This window comes from Gadus chalcogrammus, chromosome 3, assembly GCF_026213295.1.
Source record: "Gadus chalcogrammus isolate NIFS_2021 chromosome 3, NIFS_Gcha_1.0, whole genome shotgun sequence".
Lineage (NCBI taxonomy): Eukaryota > Metazoa > Chordata > Actinopteri > Gadiformes > Gadidae > Gadus > Gadus chalcogrammus.
The window spans coordinates 28,371,358-28,390,193 of NC_079414.1; the positions used below are offsets into that span (position 1 = coordinate 28,371,358).

The window sequence follows — 18,836 nt, forward strand, 5'->3', positions numbered from 1 at the left end:
TTCAGGTCTAAATATAATGTCTATACATGTTTAAATATAACATATATATATAGGGTTAGATATAACATATATAGGGTTGGATATAACCTATATATGTTTAGATCTAACATATATAGGTTAAGATATAACATATGTATGTTTAAATATAACAGATATATAGGGTTAGATATAACGTGTGTATATATAGGTTTAAATATAACAGATATATTGGTTTAAATATAACAGAAATAGGTTTAAATATTACATATATATAGGTTTAAATATATATAGGTTTAAATATAGCAGATATATAGGTTTAAATATAACAGATAATAGGTTTAAATAGAACATATATGTATATAGGTCTAAATATAGCAGATAAATCAGATAATCATCACCAGTCCCACCAGCCTCGGTCCATTATCCAGCAATATCAAGCCCACTGCCAGAATCTTAGGTGTCACTTTAGATTCAGACTTCACTTTCATCGCTCACATTAGAAAAGTTGTACAGTCATGATTCCTCCATATCAGAACCATTTCCAAATTATTATTTTTTTTATCACAACCCGACCTCGAAAAATGTATCCATGCCCTCGTATTCTCACGTCTAGATCACAGTAGCTCTCTGTTAGCCGGCAGCACCCGTAAATCACTCCCCCACCTCCGGTTGGGTTAGGGTTAGGGTTAGGGCTAACCCTAACCCTAACCCTAACCCTAGATCACAGTAGCTCTCTGTTAGCCGGCAGCACCCGTAAATCACTCCCCCACCTCCGGTTGGGTTAGGGTTAGGGTTAGGGTTAGGGCTAACCCTAACCCTAACCCTAGATCACAGTAGCTCTCTGTTAGCCGGCAGCACCCATAAATCACTCCCCCACCTCCGGTTGGGTTAGGGTTAGGGTTAGGGCTAACCCTAACCCTAACCCTAGATCACAGTAGCTCTCTGTTAGCCGGCAGCACCCATAAATCACTCCCCCACCTCCGGTTGGGTTAGGGTTAGGGTTAGGGCTAACCCTAACCCTAACCCTAACCCTAGATCACAGTAGCTCTCTGTTAGCCGGCAGCACCCGTAAATCACTCCCCCACCTCCGGTTGGTTCAGAATTCAGCAGCTAGACTTCTCACTGGTTTTAACAGACGACGTCACATCACTCCTGTACCTAGCTTCTTTGCACTGGCTCCCTGTCTGTTTTAGAATCGATTTTAAGATTTGATTGATCACTTTTCAGGCTCGTCATGGACTAGCCCCCGAATATATAACAGACATGCTGACCCCGTACAAGCCTGTTCACAGCCTCAGATCGACGGGCGGGGCCCTGCTCACTGTTCCACGGCCTTCCCGCGGAGATAAGGCTCGCTAAATCAGTAAACTCTTTTAAATCACTTCTCAAAACACATTTCTATAGACTTGCTTTTACGTGACATCGTCTTTTTATTATTTTTATTCTCTTCCTAATTGTCTTATGTCAAAGCACTTTGTAAACGCTTGTTTTTTCATATAATAATATAAAGATATTATTATATTATTATTATTAGTATTCGCATAATATTCGAAAATCAGTCAATCAAGAACCCCCCACGCACGCACCTCGGATACACGCACACACAATGACACAGGGAGAGGCTTTTATGATTTGTATGAAATCAATCTGTTTATTTCAACAACTGCGCCATCAACATTCAACATCAAAATTATTTCAACGTGGGCTTAGGCCGAAAACGGATCGCTATTTATTTCTTTATTTCACTGAACACAGCCTGCAATGCCTGCATGACGGTGAACTAGACACGTCAAAAAAATTACTTCACACAGTCCGCCAAAGACGTTGACGTCGCTTAGCAACCGAGGACGCTATTCACCATCGGAAGTTGTGAAGGCCCATGCAAGTCAACGGAGCGTTCAACAGCATTGAGAAGAGCCGTGTAAATAAAATAGTCACGTTCATTATTTGATATTCTATGTGACTCCGACTATTCAACGATCGTTGCCCATCCCTAGCGTGTGCATGTTAAAGGGATGTACGTAGACACGCAGATCCCTCTCCATAGCCGGAGAGCATCACATATTTTTTAACTATCCGTCGACGCCATGGACCTATTGGTCGACGCAACAGTGACGGCAAGGGCTGTGATTGGTTCTCTAACAAATTCATTTCCGGAATCACTTCTCCGGTTTGACTTTGCGCCTTAATTACTTTGTACATTGTTTACTTTGCACCTTAAGGACCAATGAAACACCAAATAAGATTTGAAAAGCTTCGGAAGTTTAGTATGCTACTCCGACTCGGATTACCAAGTAGTATACTTTGGCTAAATGGTCCGGCTGGAACTCTGACTTCAAGTTTTAAATTCCGCATCGCAAAACAAGCCTTTACATTCGCCATATTAACGCTATGTACACCACATTTACGTACCGCGGTACACCTCTGTAACCGCTCCGAAGTGCCTGTACCGTGACGGTTCAGTACAAATACGTGTACCGTTACACCCCTAATATATATACATTATAGGTTTAGATATAACATATATAGGTATAGATATAACATATCTATAAAGGTTTCTATTAGTGCTGTCTAGCGATTAAAATATTTAATCGCGATTAATCTCATTAATGTCAAAGCTAACTCATGATTAATCGCAATCTTTTTTCTATGCTAAATATCCCTTGATTTCTTTGTCGCATTAATTTTTCTCATTTTAATGCTCTTATCAACATGGAGAAGTGCATCGGCTTGCCTTGTGCAAATGTTTCTTTATTGATAAAGAAGATAAACAACATTGGCATAAACTGATCAGAAGAGGAAGATACAAAAAAAATGCCTATAGTGCATTTAAACAATGAACATACTGCCTTGAACATAGCAGTCAGGGTACTGCTTCTTTGTTTTGAGCCCAAAAAAAAAAAGAAAAAAAATGAATTGCGTTAATCGCGCGATAAAAAAATTAAAGCCGTTAAAATTGGCTTGCGTTAACGCCGTTAATAACGCGTTTAACTGACAGCACTGGTTTGTTTATACATATATATAGGTTTAGATATAACCTTGAGCCTGGTGGGCAGGAGCACGTGGCCCCTAGCAGGTCCTCAACCTCTCCGTCATCGAGGGGCGTCTGAGTAACGAACTGAACCAATCAGACTCCTCCTATCGAGGCATTATCCAGGGTTGATGAGGCCCCGCCCCCGTCTGACGCGGTCTGACTCCGCCCCCTCAGGTAACACCAGCTGGCTGATGTGTCTGGAGAACCCGCCCAGCCCCTTCTCCTCGGAGCTGGGCAACATGCCGCTGCAGGAGCTGTCCACCATCCTGATGGCCATGGAGGGTGTGAAGGAGCCGGCCGGCCAGACGGCCAGCGCCCCCGCCAGCACGGCCACGCCCCCCCCCCACGCCGCGGGGAAGGGGCACCTAGTGCAGCGCTCCAACACAGGTGAGACAGGGGGTCTGTCTGTCTGTCTGTCTGTCTGTCTGTCTGTCTGTCTGTCTGTCTGTCTGTCTGTCTGTCTGTCTGTCTGTCTGTCTGTCTGTGTGTTTATGTGTGACTGTTATATTGGGGGGGGGGCTCTCAGACTGTTATATTGAGGGGGTGGCTCTCAGACTGTTATATCGAGGGGGGGGGCTCTCTGAGGCTGTTATATATATATATACGTGGGGGTTGGGGGGGGGCTCTATGGATCAGTAGCTCGTCTCTCGGGGGGGGGGGCTCTATGGTTCAGTAGCTCGTCTCTCGGGGGGGGGGGGGCTCTATGGTTCAGTAGCTCGTCTCTCGGGGGGGGGGGGGGCTCTATGGTTCAGTAGCTCGTCTCTTGGGGGGGGGGGGGGGGCTCTATGGTTCAGTAGCTCGTCTCTTGGGGGGGGGGGGGGCTCTATGGATCAGTAGCTCGTCTCTTGGGGGGGGGGGGGCTCTATGGTTCAGTAGCTCGTCTCTTGGGGGGGGGGGGGGGGGCTCTATGGATCAGTAGCTCGTCTCTCGGGGGGGGGGGGGGGCTCTATGGATCAGTAGCTCATGACCCCGCCCAGGGGACGTCTCTCGGGGGGGGGGGGGACCTCCTGACCCCGCCCAGGGCACTCCCTGCTCTACTTCTCTCTGATTGTTTCGTTTTGTATCTTCACCGCCCCCATCTTATGATCAACGCTGGGGTTGGTTTTAAACGGCCCCCTTGCTGCCCACCCTCTCCCTGGGCTCCCCCCCCCCAGTGGGGGCCTCTCTCTGGGGTCTGGGTCTGGGCTCAGCTCCCTCCACCGGAGCCCCAGCCTCCGGGAGGCTGACCAGGAGCATCTCCTGGGCAGGTACCGTCTCCCCCCGTGTGTCTCCCCCCCCCCCCCCCCCCGCCTGCTGGCCCAGATAACCTAACCTAAAGGTTCCTCATGGTCTAGCCCTGAGCCTAACCTAACCTAAAGGTTCCTCATGGTCTAGCCCTGAGCCTAACCTAACCTAACCTAAAGGTTCCTCATGGTCTAGCCCTGAGCCTAACCTAACCTAAAGGTTCCTCATGGTCTAGCCCTGAGCCTAACCTAACCTAACCTAAAGGTTCCTCATGGTCTAGCCCTGAGCCTAACCTAACCTAAAGGTTCCTCATGGTCTCGCCCTGAGCCTAACCTAACCTAAAGGTTCCTCATGGTCTAGCCCTGAGCCTAACCTAACCTAAAGGTTCCTCATGGTCTAGCCCTGAGCCTAACCTAACCTAAAGGTTCCTCATGGTCTAGCCCTGAGCCTAACCTAACCTAACCTAAAGGTTCCTCATGGTCTAGCCCTGAGCCTAACCTAACCTAAAGGTTCCTCCTGGTCTAGCCCCGAGCCTAACCTAACCTAAAGGTTCCTCATGGTCTAGCCCTGAGCCTAACCTAACCTAAAGGTTCCTCCTGGTCTAGCCCCGAGCCTAACCTAACCTAAAGGTTCCTCATGGTCTAGCCCTGAGCCTAACCTAACCTAAAGGTTCCTCATGGTCTAGCCCTGAGCCTAACCTAACCTAAAGGTTCCTTATGGTCTAGCCCTGAGCCTAACCTAACCTAAAGGTTCCTCATGGTCTAGCCCTGAGCCTAACCTAACCTAAAGGTTCCTCCTGGTCTAGCCCTGGGCCTAACCTAACCTAAAGGTTCCTCATGGTCAAGCCCTGAGCCTAACCTAACCTAAAGGTTCCTCATGGTCTAGCCCCGAGCCTAACCTAAAGGTTCCTCATGGTCTAGCCCTGAGCCTAACCTAACCTAAAGGTTCCTCATGGTCTAGCCCTGAGCCTAACCTAACCTAAAGGTTCCTCATGGTCTAGCCCTAAGCCTAACCTAACCTAAAGGTTCCTCATGGTCTAGCCCTGAGCCTAACCTAACCTAAAGGTTCCTCATGGTCTAGCCCTGAGCCTAACCTAACCTAAAGGTTCCTCATGGTCTAGCCCTGAGCCTAACCTAACCTAAAGGTTCCTCATGGTCTAGCCCTGAGCCTAACCTAACCTAAAGGTTCCTCCTGGTCTAGCCCTGAGCCTAACCTAACCTAAAGGTTCCTCATGGTCAAGCCCTGAGCCTAACCTAACCTAAAGGTTCCTCATGGTCTAGCCCCGAGCCTAACCTAACCTAAAGGTTCCTCATGGTCTAGCCCTGAGCCTAACCTAAAGGTTCCTCATGGTCTAGCCCTGAGCCTAACCTAACCTAAAGGTTCCTCATGGTCTAGCCCTGAGCCTAACCTAACCTAAAGGTTCCTCATGGTCTAGCCCTAAGCCTAACCTAACCTAAAGGTTCCTCATGGTCTAGCCCTGAGCCTAACCTAACCTAAAGGTTCCTCATGGTCTAGCCCTGAGCCTAACCTAACCTAAAGGTTCCTCATGGTCTAGCCCTGAGCCTAACCTAACCTAAAGGTTCCTCATGGTCTAGGCCTTACCCTAACCTAAAGGTTCCTCATGGTCTAGCCCTGAGCCTAACCTAACCTAAAGGTTCCTCATGGTCTAGGCCTTACCCTAACCTAACCTAAAGGTTCCTCATGGTCTAGCCCTGAGCCTAACCTAACCTAAAGGTTCCTCATGGTCTAGGCCTTACCCTAACCTAACCTAAAGGTTCCTCATGGTCTAGCCCTGAGCCTAACCTAACCTAAAGGTTCCTCATGGTCTAGCCCTGAGCCTAACCTAACCTAAAGGTTCCTCATGGTCTAGCCCTGAGCCTAACCCTCACCCTGGGAGCCTAACGCCTCACTCTTCTCCAGACAGGAGGTCATGAGGTCCATCCGTGGCACTTCACCCTCTTCTGTCCCAGGTTGTGCTCAGAGTTCTGTCAGTGGAGCTCGTCTTCCTGATGTCTCGACCTGGGGCCTTGGGCTCAGGGACGGAGCTGACCTCTCTCCAGCGTAACCCTGCATGTGGTGCTTCGTTAGAGCCTGTGGGTTCTGATCCCAACCTGATGAAGCTGCCCGCCAGGCTCAGCAGACGTCCTTGTGTCTGTGTGTCGCTCAGGGAGGCTCTTCTGATGTAGTCTTCTCACTCCACGCATCCGCTTGTGTTTCCTGTTGACTTGGCGTGTGCGGTTCTTCAACCTGTTGGACCAGAATGAATCGCTGGGAGTTCTGTTTGAGAGTGTTTGAGACATAACCACCGTTCTCCCCCATAGTGTGTGTGTGTGTGTGTGTGTGTGTGTGTGTGTGTGTGTGTGTGTGTGTGTGTGTGTGTGTGTGTGTGTGTGTGTGTGTGTGTGTGTGTGTGTGTGTGTGTGTGTGTGTGTGTGTGTGTGTGTGTGCGCGCGCGCGCGCGTCTGGGTATGTGTGTGCGCGCGCGCGCGTCTGGGTATGTGTGTGCGTGCGTGCGTGCCTGCGTGCGTGCGTGCGTGCGTGCGTGCGTGCTAACCCCCCAACGCCCCCCCTGTAGACTCTGTGGTGGTGGTGGAGGAGGAGCGGCCCGCCCCCCCGCCGACCCGCTCCCCGTCTGAAGACTTCGAGGCGACCTCTGAACCCATCTTCATGACCTCCAAGACCCCGCACACGCTCAGCAGGGTAGGTGTGGTGGTGGGGGTGGGGGTGGTGTTAGTGGGGGTGGTGGTGTTAGTGGTAGTGGTGGTGGTGTTAGTGGGTGGGGTTAGGGTTAGGCTAATCTAACCCTAACCCTAACCCTCCATGGAGCAGTATCGTCCTCCTGGAGCTCTCTCCCCCTCCACTAAACTAAAGTCTGCTTCAGACTCAGAGGTCCGTTGTGCTCAGATGTCGATCCCCTTCCCCCCTCCCCCAGTCCTCCTCCACCTCCAGCCAGGACGAGGAGAAGTCGACCCTGGAGGAGGTGAGCGAGGGGGCCATCCCCATCGACCAGCCGCCCCAGGGGCCCTCCACCCCGGGCAGCCAGGGGCCCGACCTCCCCTTCCAGCCCCACGCCGCCCAGGGCCTCAACAAGTCCAGCTCCTCCCCCGAGCTGCAGACCCTCCCCCAGGCCTTCTGCCAGGGCCTGGAGGCCCCCGCCCCCGGCCCCCCTGCCCTCAGCCCCCCCCGGCCCAGAGCGCCCTCAGACGGGAAGCCCCCGCCCGCCCAGGCCCCCGGGGAGAGGGAGAAGGTGGAGGCGGTCGGCGGAGGAGGTGGAGCAGCAGGACCAGGTGGTGGTGCAGGTGGAGCGGCAGCAGGAGGAGGAGCAGCAGGTGGAGTAGGAGGAGGAGGGGAGACGCCTGGGTCGACGGGTGGGGCGGCAGGCCTGTGCCTGGAGTTCCCCTCAGCGGTGGCCTACCCAGGGCCCCTCTCCCCCAGCGGCGGGCACCGTCCCCGGGGCCACACCATCTCGGTGTCGGCTCCGTCCTCCAGGAGAGAGAGGCGCACGGAGAGGGACTCGTACCACAGCCGCCCAGGGCCCAGCACCGCAGAGAAGACCTACGGACTCAGCCCCAGGTACGAGGAGTTCACCGAGTGACGGACTCACTGAGAGACGGACTCACTGAGAGACGGACTCACACTGAGACGGACTCACACTGAGACGGACTCACTGAGAGACGGACTCACACTGAGACGGACTCACTGAGAGACGGACTCACACTGAGAGACGGACTCACACTGAGACAGACTCACTGAGAGACGGAATCACACTGAGACGGACTCACACTGAGACGGACTCACTGAGAGACGGACTCACTGAGAGACGGACTCACACTGAGACGGACTCACTGAGAGACGGACTCACACTGAGAGACGGACTCACACTGAGAGATGGACTCAAACTGAGAGACAGACTCACTTAGAGACGGACTCACATGAGAGACGGACTCACACGAGAGACGGACTCACACTGAGAGACGGACTCACTGAGAGACGGACTCACACTGAGAGATGGACTCACACTGAGAGACGGACTCACACTGAGAGACGGACTCACACTGAGAGACGGACTCACACTGAGAGACGGACTCACTGAGAGACGGACTCACACTGAGAGACGGACTCACACTGAGAGACGGACTCACTGAGAGACGGACTCACTGAGAGACCCCTATAACAGACTCGTACCAGTGTGAGTCCGTCTCTCAGTGTGAGACCTCCCGGTCTCTCTAACAGACCTCTTGGTCTCTCTAACAGACCTCCTGGTGTCTCTAACCCTCCTGGTGTCTTCTCTCTCCTCCTCAGCTTCGTGTTCCTCCAGCTCTATCACTCTCCGTTCTTCGGCAACGAGGCCAACAAGCCTCTGCTGCTGCCCAAGACCCAGGTCAGTCCCCCCGGCCTCCCCCAGGAGGAGCTCGGTGGTCCTCACGGTACTCTGGTTCAGTAGGAGGTCCATCAGCTCTGGTCCTCATGGTACTCTTGTACCGTAGGAGGTCCATCAGCTCTGTGGTCCTCACGGTACTCTAGTTCAGTAGGAGGTCCATCAGCTCTCTGGTCCTCATGGTACTCTGGTACCGTAGGAGGTCCATCAGCTCGGTGGTCCTCATGGTACTCTAGTACCGTAGGAGGTCCATCAGCTCGGTGGTCCTCACGGTACTCTGGTTCAGTAGGAGGTCCATCAGCTCTCTGGTCCTCATGGTACTCTGGTACCGTAGGAGGTCCATCAGCTCGGTGGTCCTCATGGTACTCTAGTACCGTAGGAGGTCCATCAGCTCTGTGGTCCTCACGGTACTCTGGTACCGTAGGAGATCCATCAGCTCGGTGGTCCTCACGGTACTCTGGTACCGTAGGAGGTCCATCAGCTCGGTGGTCCTCACGGTACTCTGGTTCAGTAGGAGGTCCATCAGCTCTGTGGTCCTCATGGTACTCTGGTTCAGTAGGAGGTCCATCAGCTCTGTGGTCCTCACGGTACTCTGGTACCGTAGGAGGTCCATCAGCTCTGGTCCTCATGGTACTCTGGTACCGTAGGAGGTCCATCAGCTCTGTGGTCCTCATGGTACTCTGGTTCAGTAGGAGGTCCATCAGCTCTGTGGTCCTCATGGTACTCTGGTACCGTAGGAGGTCCATCAGCTCGGTGGTCCTCATGGTACTCTAGTACCGTAGGAGGTCCATCAGCTCTGGTCCTCACGGTACTCTGGTTCAGTAGGAGGTCCATCAGCTCTGGTCCTCACGGTACTCTGGTTCAGTAGGAGGTCCGACAGCTCTGTGGTCTTTTCCAGGTGATCGACCGGGCGGTGAAGGTGCTGGACCAGATGCCTCCATATGACACCCACAAGATCGGAGTGGTGTTTGTGGGAGTGGGTCAGGTGAGGACAGGCAGGCAGAGACAGACAGACGGGCAGGAAGGCGGGCAGACAGACAGACAGACAGAGCTGTGTTTTCTATATTATTATTCTTATATTATCTTGTATGATCTATATAATATTAGATACGCTTGTGATACCTGATGATAGAGCCACCGACAGAGCCACCTCACACATCCCCACAACCCGTTCTGGGTTAGGGTTAGGGTTAGGGTTAGGGTTAACCCTAACCCTTACCCTAACGACAGAGCCACCTCACACATCCCCACACCCCGTTCTGGGTTAGGGTTAGGGTTAGGGTTAACCCTAACCCTAACCCTAACCCTTACCCTAACGACAGAGCCACCTCACACATCCCCACACCCCGTTCTGGGTTAGGGTAAGGGTTAGGGTTAACCCTAACCCTTACCCTAACGACAGAGCCACCTCACACATCCCCACACCCCGTTCTGGGTTAGGGTTAGGGTAAGGGTTAGGGTTAACCCTAACCCTAACCCTAACGACAGAGCCACCTCACACATCCCCACACCCCGTTCTGGGTTAGGGTTAGGGTAAGGGTTAGGGTTAACCCTAACCCTTACCCTAACGACAGAGCCACCTCACACATCCCCACACCCCGTTCTGGGTTAGGGTAAGGGTTAGGGTTAACCCTAACCCTAACCCTAACGACAGAGCCACCTCACACATCCCCACACCCCGTTAGGGTTAACCCTAACCCTAACGACAGAGCCACCTCACACATCCCCACACCCCGTTCTGGGTTAGGGTAAGGGTTAGGGTTAACCCTAACCCTTACCCTAACGACAGAGCCACCTCACACATCCCCACACCCCGTTCTGGGTTAGGGTTAGGGTTAGGGTTAACCCTAACCCTAACGACAGAGCCACCTCACTCATCCCCACACCCCGTTCTGGGTTAGGGTTAGGGTTAACCCTAACCCTTACCCTAACGACAGAGCCACCTCACACATCCCCACACCCCGTTCTGGGTTAGAGTTAGGGTTAGGGTTAACCCTAACCCTAACGACAGAGCCACCTCACACATCCCCACACCCCGTTCTGGGTTAGGGTTAGGGTTAGGGTTAACCCTAACCCTAACCCTAACGACAGAGCCACCTCACACATCCCCACACCCCGTTCTGGGTTAGGGTTAGGGTTAGGGTTAGGGTTAACCCTAACCCTAACCCTAACGACAGAGCCACCTCACTCATCCCCACACCCCGTTCTGGGTTAGGGTTAGGGTTAGGGTTAACCCTAACCCTAACCCTAACGACAGAGCCACCTCACACATCCCCACACCCCGTTCTGGGTTAGGGTTAGGGTTAGGGTTAGGGTTAACCCTAACCCTAACCCTAACGACAGAGCCACCTCACTCATCCCCACACCCCGTTCTGCTACTAGAAGATCCAAGCTCATATATAGCGGCCAGCTAGCCCTACTCCTCGCTCCATACTGTAGATCTAGATCCCCCTAACTCTAACCCTAGCCCTGGATATATACTGTCCATCTATTCTGTAGATCTAGATCCCCCTAACTCTAACCCTAGCCCTGGATATATACTGTCCATCTATTCTGTAGATCTAGATCCCCCTAACTCTAACCCTAGCCCTGGATATACTGTCCATCTATTCTGTAGATCTAGATCCCCCTAACTCTAACCCTAGCCCTGGATATATACTGTCCATCTATTCTGTAGATCTAGATCCCCCTAACTCTAACCCTAGCCCTGGATATATACTGTCCATCTATTCTGTAGATCTAGATCCCCCTAACTCTAACCCTAGCCCTGGATATATACTGTCCATCTATTCTGTAGATCGACTGCAGGAAGTCGTTGAAACATGTCAGGTACAAACAAATTAATACTAGTCTGTTTACATGAACAAACAAGTTAATATATCAAGTTAGACTTAATTAACTTTTTTGAGTTATTCTGTAGATCTAAACTAGATCTAGCTCCCCGTAACCCTGACCCTACCCCTGGATCTATACTGTAGATGGAAACTCTAGAATCTCTACTGTAGATCTATACTGTAGATCTATACTTTCTTTATTCTTTCTTTATTCAGATCCCCATTAGCCTCCACAGCTGTGGTCGCCATTCTTACAATACACAGCAATACACAGACATATAGACATACATACAGTACAAAAACCTAAAATACAACACTTCAATACTTTGTACAAACATCATTAACCGCTCAGTAAAAAGACCAATTAGAAATTGCATTGCAGGAGAAAAGTGAGTTTTAAAACTGACAATATGCAATACATGATCATTTTTCAAGTTTATAAGTTCAGCAAGCATGTCAAGCAGTCAATCCTGGTGTGTGGATTCCCTCAGCATTTGTTCCAGTGATTTTTTAATCGATATTTACCCTTGATGCTTCTTATGTTAATAGGTAAGGAATTCCTTACCTATTATTAAAAAATTCACATAGTCACATACTGAGAGCATTTTCTTGTCATAGCAATACCCTGTCCCATTTTTACAGCAATAGAATCAATATGGTCAAACCATGACAAATGATCATCTATTATAATGCCAAGTAATTTCACTTTCTTTACTTGCTCTATTGGGATACCACCAATAGATATATTACATTTAACTTTTAACCATGCACTTAGTCTTAGTGATGTTCAAAACTAATTTGTTGAACTCTACCCAATTAATGAGAGTGAATATTAAAAATAATTCTTTGCATAATACCAGTCAGTTCATTGCATGATGACGAAGACAGAACATAGTTGAGTCATCAGCATACATTACTACTTTTGTCTGTTCCAGAACATAGGGAACTGTAGTCATTCGTAAAGATAGAAATAAAAGAGGACCCAGACAGCTTCCTTGAGGCTCCCACAGAGGACATCTTTGCTGACTGATAAGCTTCCATTGAAAAACACTCTTTGCCTCCTGTCAGACAGAACACTCTGCATCCAAGAGAGGGCAGTATCACCATAGCACTTGAGTTTAGCAATTAGCAGTGCATGATCAATAATATCAAAAGCCCCACTCAAATCCAGCATAACAGTACCCACAATTCTTTGGTTGTCCATTTCTTTAAACCATTCGTCAGTCATATTGAACAATAGCAGGGTTAGTTGAATGACCAGTCGATATGCATGCTGGGATTTTGATATAAATTCATTATTAATATAATAGTCTATACTGTAGATCTATGCTTTAGATCTAGCTCCTCTAGCTCTACCCGTGTGCTCGTCCCACCAGGTGAGCAACGAGGTGGCCATCCTGTCCAACGAGTACGGCTCCAACCGCTACGCCTCGTTCCTGACGGGGCTGGGGCGGCTGATCCACCTGAAGGCCTGCGACCCAGACCAGATCTTCCTGGGGGGTCTGGACCAGTACGGGGACGACGGCGAGTTCACCTACTGCTGGCACGACGACATCATGCAAGGTAGGGCTGCACCATTATTGGCAAAATGATTATCACCATTATTTTGACCAATATTCATATCACGATTATTAACCACGATTATTAATTGAAAAAGAAAATCTTTCGAATTTCTACCACCCCCTAGTGGTAGGAGCCACACACTGTGCCTGGCGGCAAATTGCCGCCAGGCCACGCCCCCCCCCCCCCCCCCTTTTTCAGGCTTCGCGCCGCTGTGTGCAGGATGGACTCACGCAGTCCCAGACAGGTGTACAGGGAGCGCTTGGTTTGCTCTGCAGCGGATGCATATTTAAAAAAAATATCGCAAAAATATCGCGAGAACACTACGTGTCATCGTGGAACGCCAATATCGTCATCGCGATGAAAATTCGATATATTGTGCAGACCCTAATGCAAGGTGGGGCTCAGCCAATCACTGCTGCTCCCCAGGATCAGGAGACAACTATCGACTGTGTGTGTGTGTGACTGTGTGTGTGTGTAGCTATCTTCCACATCGCCACCCTGATGCCCAACAGGGAGAGTGATAAGGGCTGCTGCAACAAGAAGAGACACATCGGCAACGACTTTGTGATGGTGGTCTACAACGACTCTGAGGAGGACTACAAGCTGGGAACCATCAAGGTACCCACACGCACATGCACGCACGCACGTGCACACACACACACTGAGTCTCCTCCTCCGTTATAGCTCTATACTGTCTCCTCCTCGTTATAGCTCTATACTGTCTCCTCCTCCGCGTTATAGCTCTATACTGTCTCCTCCTCCTCGTTATAGCTCTATACTGTCTCCTCCTCGTTATAGCTCTATACTGTCTCCTCCTCCTCGTTATAGCTCTATACTGTCTCCTCCTCCTCGTTATAGCTCTATACTGTCTCCTCCTCGTTATAGCTCTATACTGTCTCCTCCTCCTCGTTATAGCTTTATACTGTCTCCTCCTCCTCGTTATAGCTCTATACTGTCTCCTCCTCGTTATAGCTCTATACTGTCTCCTCCTCCTCGTTATAGCTCTATACTGTCTCCTCCTCCTCGTTATAGCTCTATACTGTCTCCTCCTCCTCGTTATAGCTCTATACTGTCTCCTCCTCCTCGTTATAGCTCTATACTGTCTCCTCCTCCTCGTTATAGCTCTATACTGTCTCCTCCTCCTCGTTATAGCTCTATACTGTCTCCTCCTCCTCGTTATAGCTCTATACTGTCTCCTCCTCCTCGTTATAGCTCTATACTGTCTCCTCCTCCTCGTTATAGCTCTATACTGTCTCCTCCTCCTCGTTATAGCTCTATACTGTCTCCTCCTCCTCGTTATAGCTCTATACTGTCTCCTCCTCGTTATAGCTCTATACTGTCTCCTCCTCCTCGTTATAGCTCTATACTGTCTCCTCCTCGTTATAGCTCTATACTGTCTCCTCCTCGTTATAGCTCTATACTGTCTCCTCCTCCTCGTTATAGCTCTATACTGTCTCCTCCTCCTCGTTATAGCTCTATACTGTCTCCTCCTCCTCGTTATAGCTTTATACTGTCTCCTCCTCCTCGTTATAGCTCTATACTGTCTCCTCCTCCTCGTTATAGCTCTATACTGTCTCCTCCTCCTCGTTATAGCTCTATACTGTCTCCTCCTCCTCGTTATAGCTCTATACTGTCTCCTCCTCGTTATAGCTTTATACTGTCTCCTCCTCCTCGTTATAGCTCTATACTGTCTCCTCCTCCTCGTTATAGCTCTATACTGTCTCCTCCTCGTTATAGCTCTATACTGTCTCCTCCTCGTTATAGCTCTATACTGTCTCCTCCTCCTCGTTATAGCTCTATACTGTCTCCTCCTCCGCGTTATAGCTCTATACTGTCTCCTCCTCCGCGTTATAGCTCTATACTGTCTCCTCCTCCGCGTTATAGCTCTATACTGTCTCCTCCTCCTCGTTATAGCTCTATACTGTCTCCTCCTCCTCGTTATAGCTCTATACTGTCTCCTCCTCGTTATAGCTCTATACTGTCTCCTCCTCGTTATAGCTTTATACTGTCTCCTCCTCCTCGTTATAGCTCTATACTGTCTCCTCCTCGTTATAGCTCTATACTGTCTCCTCCTCCTCGTTATAGCTCTATACTGTCTCCTCCTCGTTATAGCTCTATACTGTCTCCTCCTCCGCGTTATAGCTCTATACTGTCTCCTCCTCGTTATAGCTCTATACTGTCTCCTCCTCGTTATAGCTCTATACTGTCTCCTCCTCGTTATAGCTCTATACTGTCTCCTCCTCCTCGTTATAGCTCTATACTGTCTCCTCCTCGTTATAGCTCTATACTGTCTCCTCCTCCTCGTTATAGCTCTATACTGTCTCCTCCTCCTCGTTATAGCTCTATACTGTCTCCTCCTCGTTATAGCTCTATACTGTCTCCTCCTCCTCGTTATAGCTCTATACTGTCTCCTCCTCCTCGTTATAGCTCTATACTGTCTCCTCCTCCTCGTTATAGCTTTATACTGTCTCCTCCTCCTCGTTATAGCTCTATACTGTCTCCTCCTCGTTATAGCTCTATACTGTCTCCTCCTCCTCGTTATAGCTTTATACTGTCTCCTCCTCCTCGTTATAGCTCTATACTGTCTCCTCCTCCTCGTTATAGCTCTATACTGTCTCCTCCTCCTCGTTATAGCTCTATACTGTCTCCTCCTCCTCGTTATAGCTCTATACTGTCTCCTCCTCCTCGTTATAGCTCTATACTGTCTCCTCCTCGTTATAGCTCTATACTGTCTCCTCCTCCTCGTTATAGCTCTATACTGTCTCCTCCTCCTCGTTATAGCTCTATACTGTCTCCTCCTCCTCGTTATAGCTCTATACTGTCTCCTCCTCCTCGTTATAGCTCTATACTGTCTCCTCCTCGTTATAGCTCTATACTGTCTCCTCCTCCGCGTTATAGCTCTATACTGTCTCCTCCTCCGCGTTATAGCTCTATACTGTCTCCTCCTCCGCGTTATAGCTCTATACTGTCTCCTCCTCCTCGTTATAGCTCTATACTGTCTCCTCCTCCTCGTTATAGCTCTATACTGTCTCCTCCTCCTCGTTATAGCTCTATACTGTCTCCTCCTCGTTATAGCTCTATACTGTCTCCTCCTCGTTATAGCTCTATACTGTCTCCTCCTCCTCGTTATAGCTCTATACTGTCTCCTCCTCGTTATAGCTCTATACTGTCCTCCTCCTCGTTATAGCTCTATACTGTCTCCTCCTCCTCGTTATAGCTCTATACTGTCTCCTCCTCGTTATAGCTCTATACTGTCTCCTCCTCGTTATAGCTCTATACTGTCTCCTCCGCGTTATAGCTCTATACTGTCTCCTCCTCCTCGTTATAGCTCTATACTGTCTCCTCCTCGTTATAGCTCTATACTGTCTCCTCCTCCTCGTTATAGCTCTATACTGTCTCCTCCTCCTCGTTATAGCTCTATACTGTCTCCTCCTCCTCGTTATAGCTCTATACTGTCTCCTCCTCCTCGTTATAGCTCTATACTGTCTCCTCCTCCTCGTTATAGCTCTATACTGTCTCCTCCTCCTCGTTATAGCTCTATACTGTCTCCTCCTCCTCGTTATAGCTCTATACTGTCTCCTCCTCCTCGTTATAGCTCTATACTGTCTCCTCCTCCTCGTTATAGCTCTATACTGTCTCCTCCTCCTCGTTATAGCTCTATACTGTCTCCTCCTCGTTATAGCTCTATACTGTCTCCTCCTCGTTATAGCTCTATACTGTCTCCTCCTCCTCGTTATAGCTCTATACTGTCTCCTCCTCCGCGTTATAGCTCTATACTGTCTCCTCCTCCTCGTTATAGCTCTATACTGTCTCCTCCTCGTTATAGCTCTATACTGTCTCCTCCTCGTTATAGCTCTATACTGTCTCCTCCTCCTCGTTATAGCTCTATACTGTCTCCTCCTCGTTATAGCTCTATACTGTCTCCTCCTCCTCGTTATAGCTCTATACTGTCTCCTCCTCCTCGTTATAGCTCTATACTGTCTCCTCCTCCTCGTTATAGCTCTATACTGTCTCCTCCTCGTTATAGCTCTATACTGTCTCCTCCTCGTTATAGCTCTATACTGTCTCCTCCTCCTCGTTATAGCTCTATACTGTCTCCTCCTCGTTATAGCTCTATACTGTCTCCTCCTCCTCGTTATAGCTCTATACTGTCTCCTCCTCCTCGTTATAGCTCTATACTGTCTCCTCCTCGTTATAGCTCTATACTGTCTCCTCCTCCTCGTTATAGCTCTATACTGTCTCCTCCTCCTCGTTATAGCTCTATACTGTCTCCTCCTCCTCGTTATAGCTCTATACTGTCTCCTCCTCGTTATAGCTCTATACTGTCTCCTCCTCCTCGTTATAGCTTTATACTGTCTCCTCCTCGTTATAGCTCTATACTGTCTCCTCCTCCTCGTTATAGCTCTATACTGTCTCCTCCTCCTCGTTATAGCTCTATACTGTCTCCTCCTCCTCGTTATAGCTCTATACTGTCTCCTCCTCCTCGTTATAGCTCTATACTGTCTCCTCCTCCTCGTTATAGCTCTATACTGTCTCCTCCTCCTCGTTATAGCTCTATACTGTCTCCTCCTCCTCGTTATAGCTCTATACTGTCTCCTCCTCCTCGTTATAGCTCTATACTGTCTCCTCCTCCTCGTTATAGCTCTATACTGTCTCCTCCTCCTCGTTATAGCTTTATACTGTCTCCTCCTCCTCGTTATAGCTTTATACTGTCTCCTCCTCCTCGTTATAGCTCTATACTGTCTCCTCCTCCTCGTTATAGCTCTATACTGTCTCCTCCTCCTCGTTATAGCTCTATACTGTCTCCTCCTCGTTATAGCTCTATACTGTCTCCTCCTCGTTATAGCTCTATACTGTCTCCTCCTCGTTATAGCTCTATACTGTCTCCTCCTCGTTATAGCTCTATACTGTCTCCTCCTCCTCGTTATAGCTTTATACTGTCTCCTCCTCCGCGTTATAGCTCTATACTGTCTCCTCCTCCTCGTTATAGCTCTATACTGTCTCCTCCTCCGCGTTATAGCTCTATACTGTCTCCTCCTCCGCGTTATAGCTCTATACTGTCTCCTCCTCGTTATAGCTCTATACTGTCTCCTCCTCCTCGTTATAGCTCTATACTGTCTCCTCCTCCTCGTTATAGCTCTATACTGTCTCCTCCTCCTCGTTATAGCTCTATACTGTCTCCTCCTCGTTATAGCTCTATACTGCCTCCTCCCTCAGGGCCAGTTCAATTTCGTGGAGGTGATCATCAAACCTCTGGACTACGAGTGTAACCTGGTGACGCTTCAGTGTCGTAAAGGTAAGGAACACACGGGGAGCTGCAGGAGGCGCAAGGGTTAGGGCTGCTGCTGCTCATGTCTCCTCCTCCTCCTCATGTCTCCTCCTCCTCCTCCTCCTGCTCCTCCTCCTCATGTCTCCTCCTCCTCCTCCTCTTCCTGTTCTGATTGGTCCTCTCCTCTCAGACCTGGAGGGATTGGTCGACACCACGGTGGCCAAGATCGTTTCAGACCGTAACCTTCCTCTGCTGGTGAGACAGATGGCCCTCCACGCCAACGTAAGAGTAACACTACACTCACACACACTACAGACACGGTACAGACACACTACAGACACCCCCTCACCCCCTCTCCCGTGTCCCCCCCCCCCCGTCCCCAGATGGCGTCCCTGGTCCACCAGTACCGCGCTAACCCCTCCGATGCCTACGCCTCCAAGTGGCTCGCCCGCCTACGACACATCAAGAGGATACGGACCCGGGTACCAACACACGCACACGCACACGCACACCCTTCCTCTGGTTTTATCTGCTCTTGCCCTCCCTATCAGACTT

General features: G+C 49.8%; 1 protein-coding gene across 4 annotated transcripts in view; it reads left to right on the forward strand.

The window, feature by feature from the left end:
- tsc2 (TSC complex subunit 2) overlaps window positions 1-18,836 on the forward strand; it is a 50,808-nt gene that overhangs the window by 30,660 nt on the left and 1,312 nt on the right. For 3 of the 4 annotated variants that reach the window (XM_056587167.1, XM_056587169.1, XM_056587168.1), the window contains 11 exons: window positions 3,188-3,400; window positions 4,168-4,260; window positions 6,813-6,937; window positions 7,170-7,810; window positions 8,540-8,618; window positions 9,514-9,600; window positions 12,826-13,012; window positions 13,491-13,630; window positions 18,230-18,308; window positions 18,472-18,563; window positions 18,665-18,763. In XM_056587167.1, coding sequence (XP_056443142.1) covers window positions 3,188-3,400; window positions 4,168-4,260; window positions 6,813-6,937; window positions 7,170-7,810; window positions 8,540-8,618; window positions 9,514-9,600; window positions 12,826-13,012; window positions 13,491-13,630; window positions 18,230-18,308; window positions 18,472-18,563; window positions 18,665-18,763 — 1,835 coding nt within the window. The remainder of the gene's footprint in view (window positions 1-3,187; window positions 3,401-4,167; window positions 4,261-6,812; window positions 6,938-7,169; window positions 7,811-8,539; window positions 8,619-9,513; window positions 9,601-12,825; window positions 13,013-13,490; window positions 13,631-18,229; window positions 18,309-18,471; window positions 18,564-18,664; window positions 18,764-18,836) is intronic. The other variant, XM_056587171.1, reaches the window with a different exon arrangement.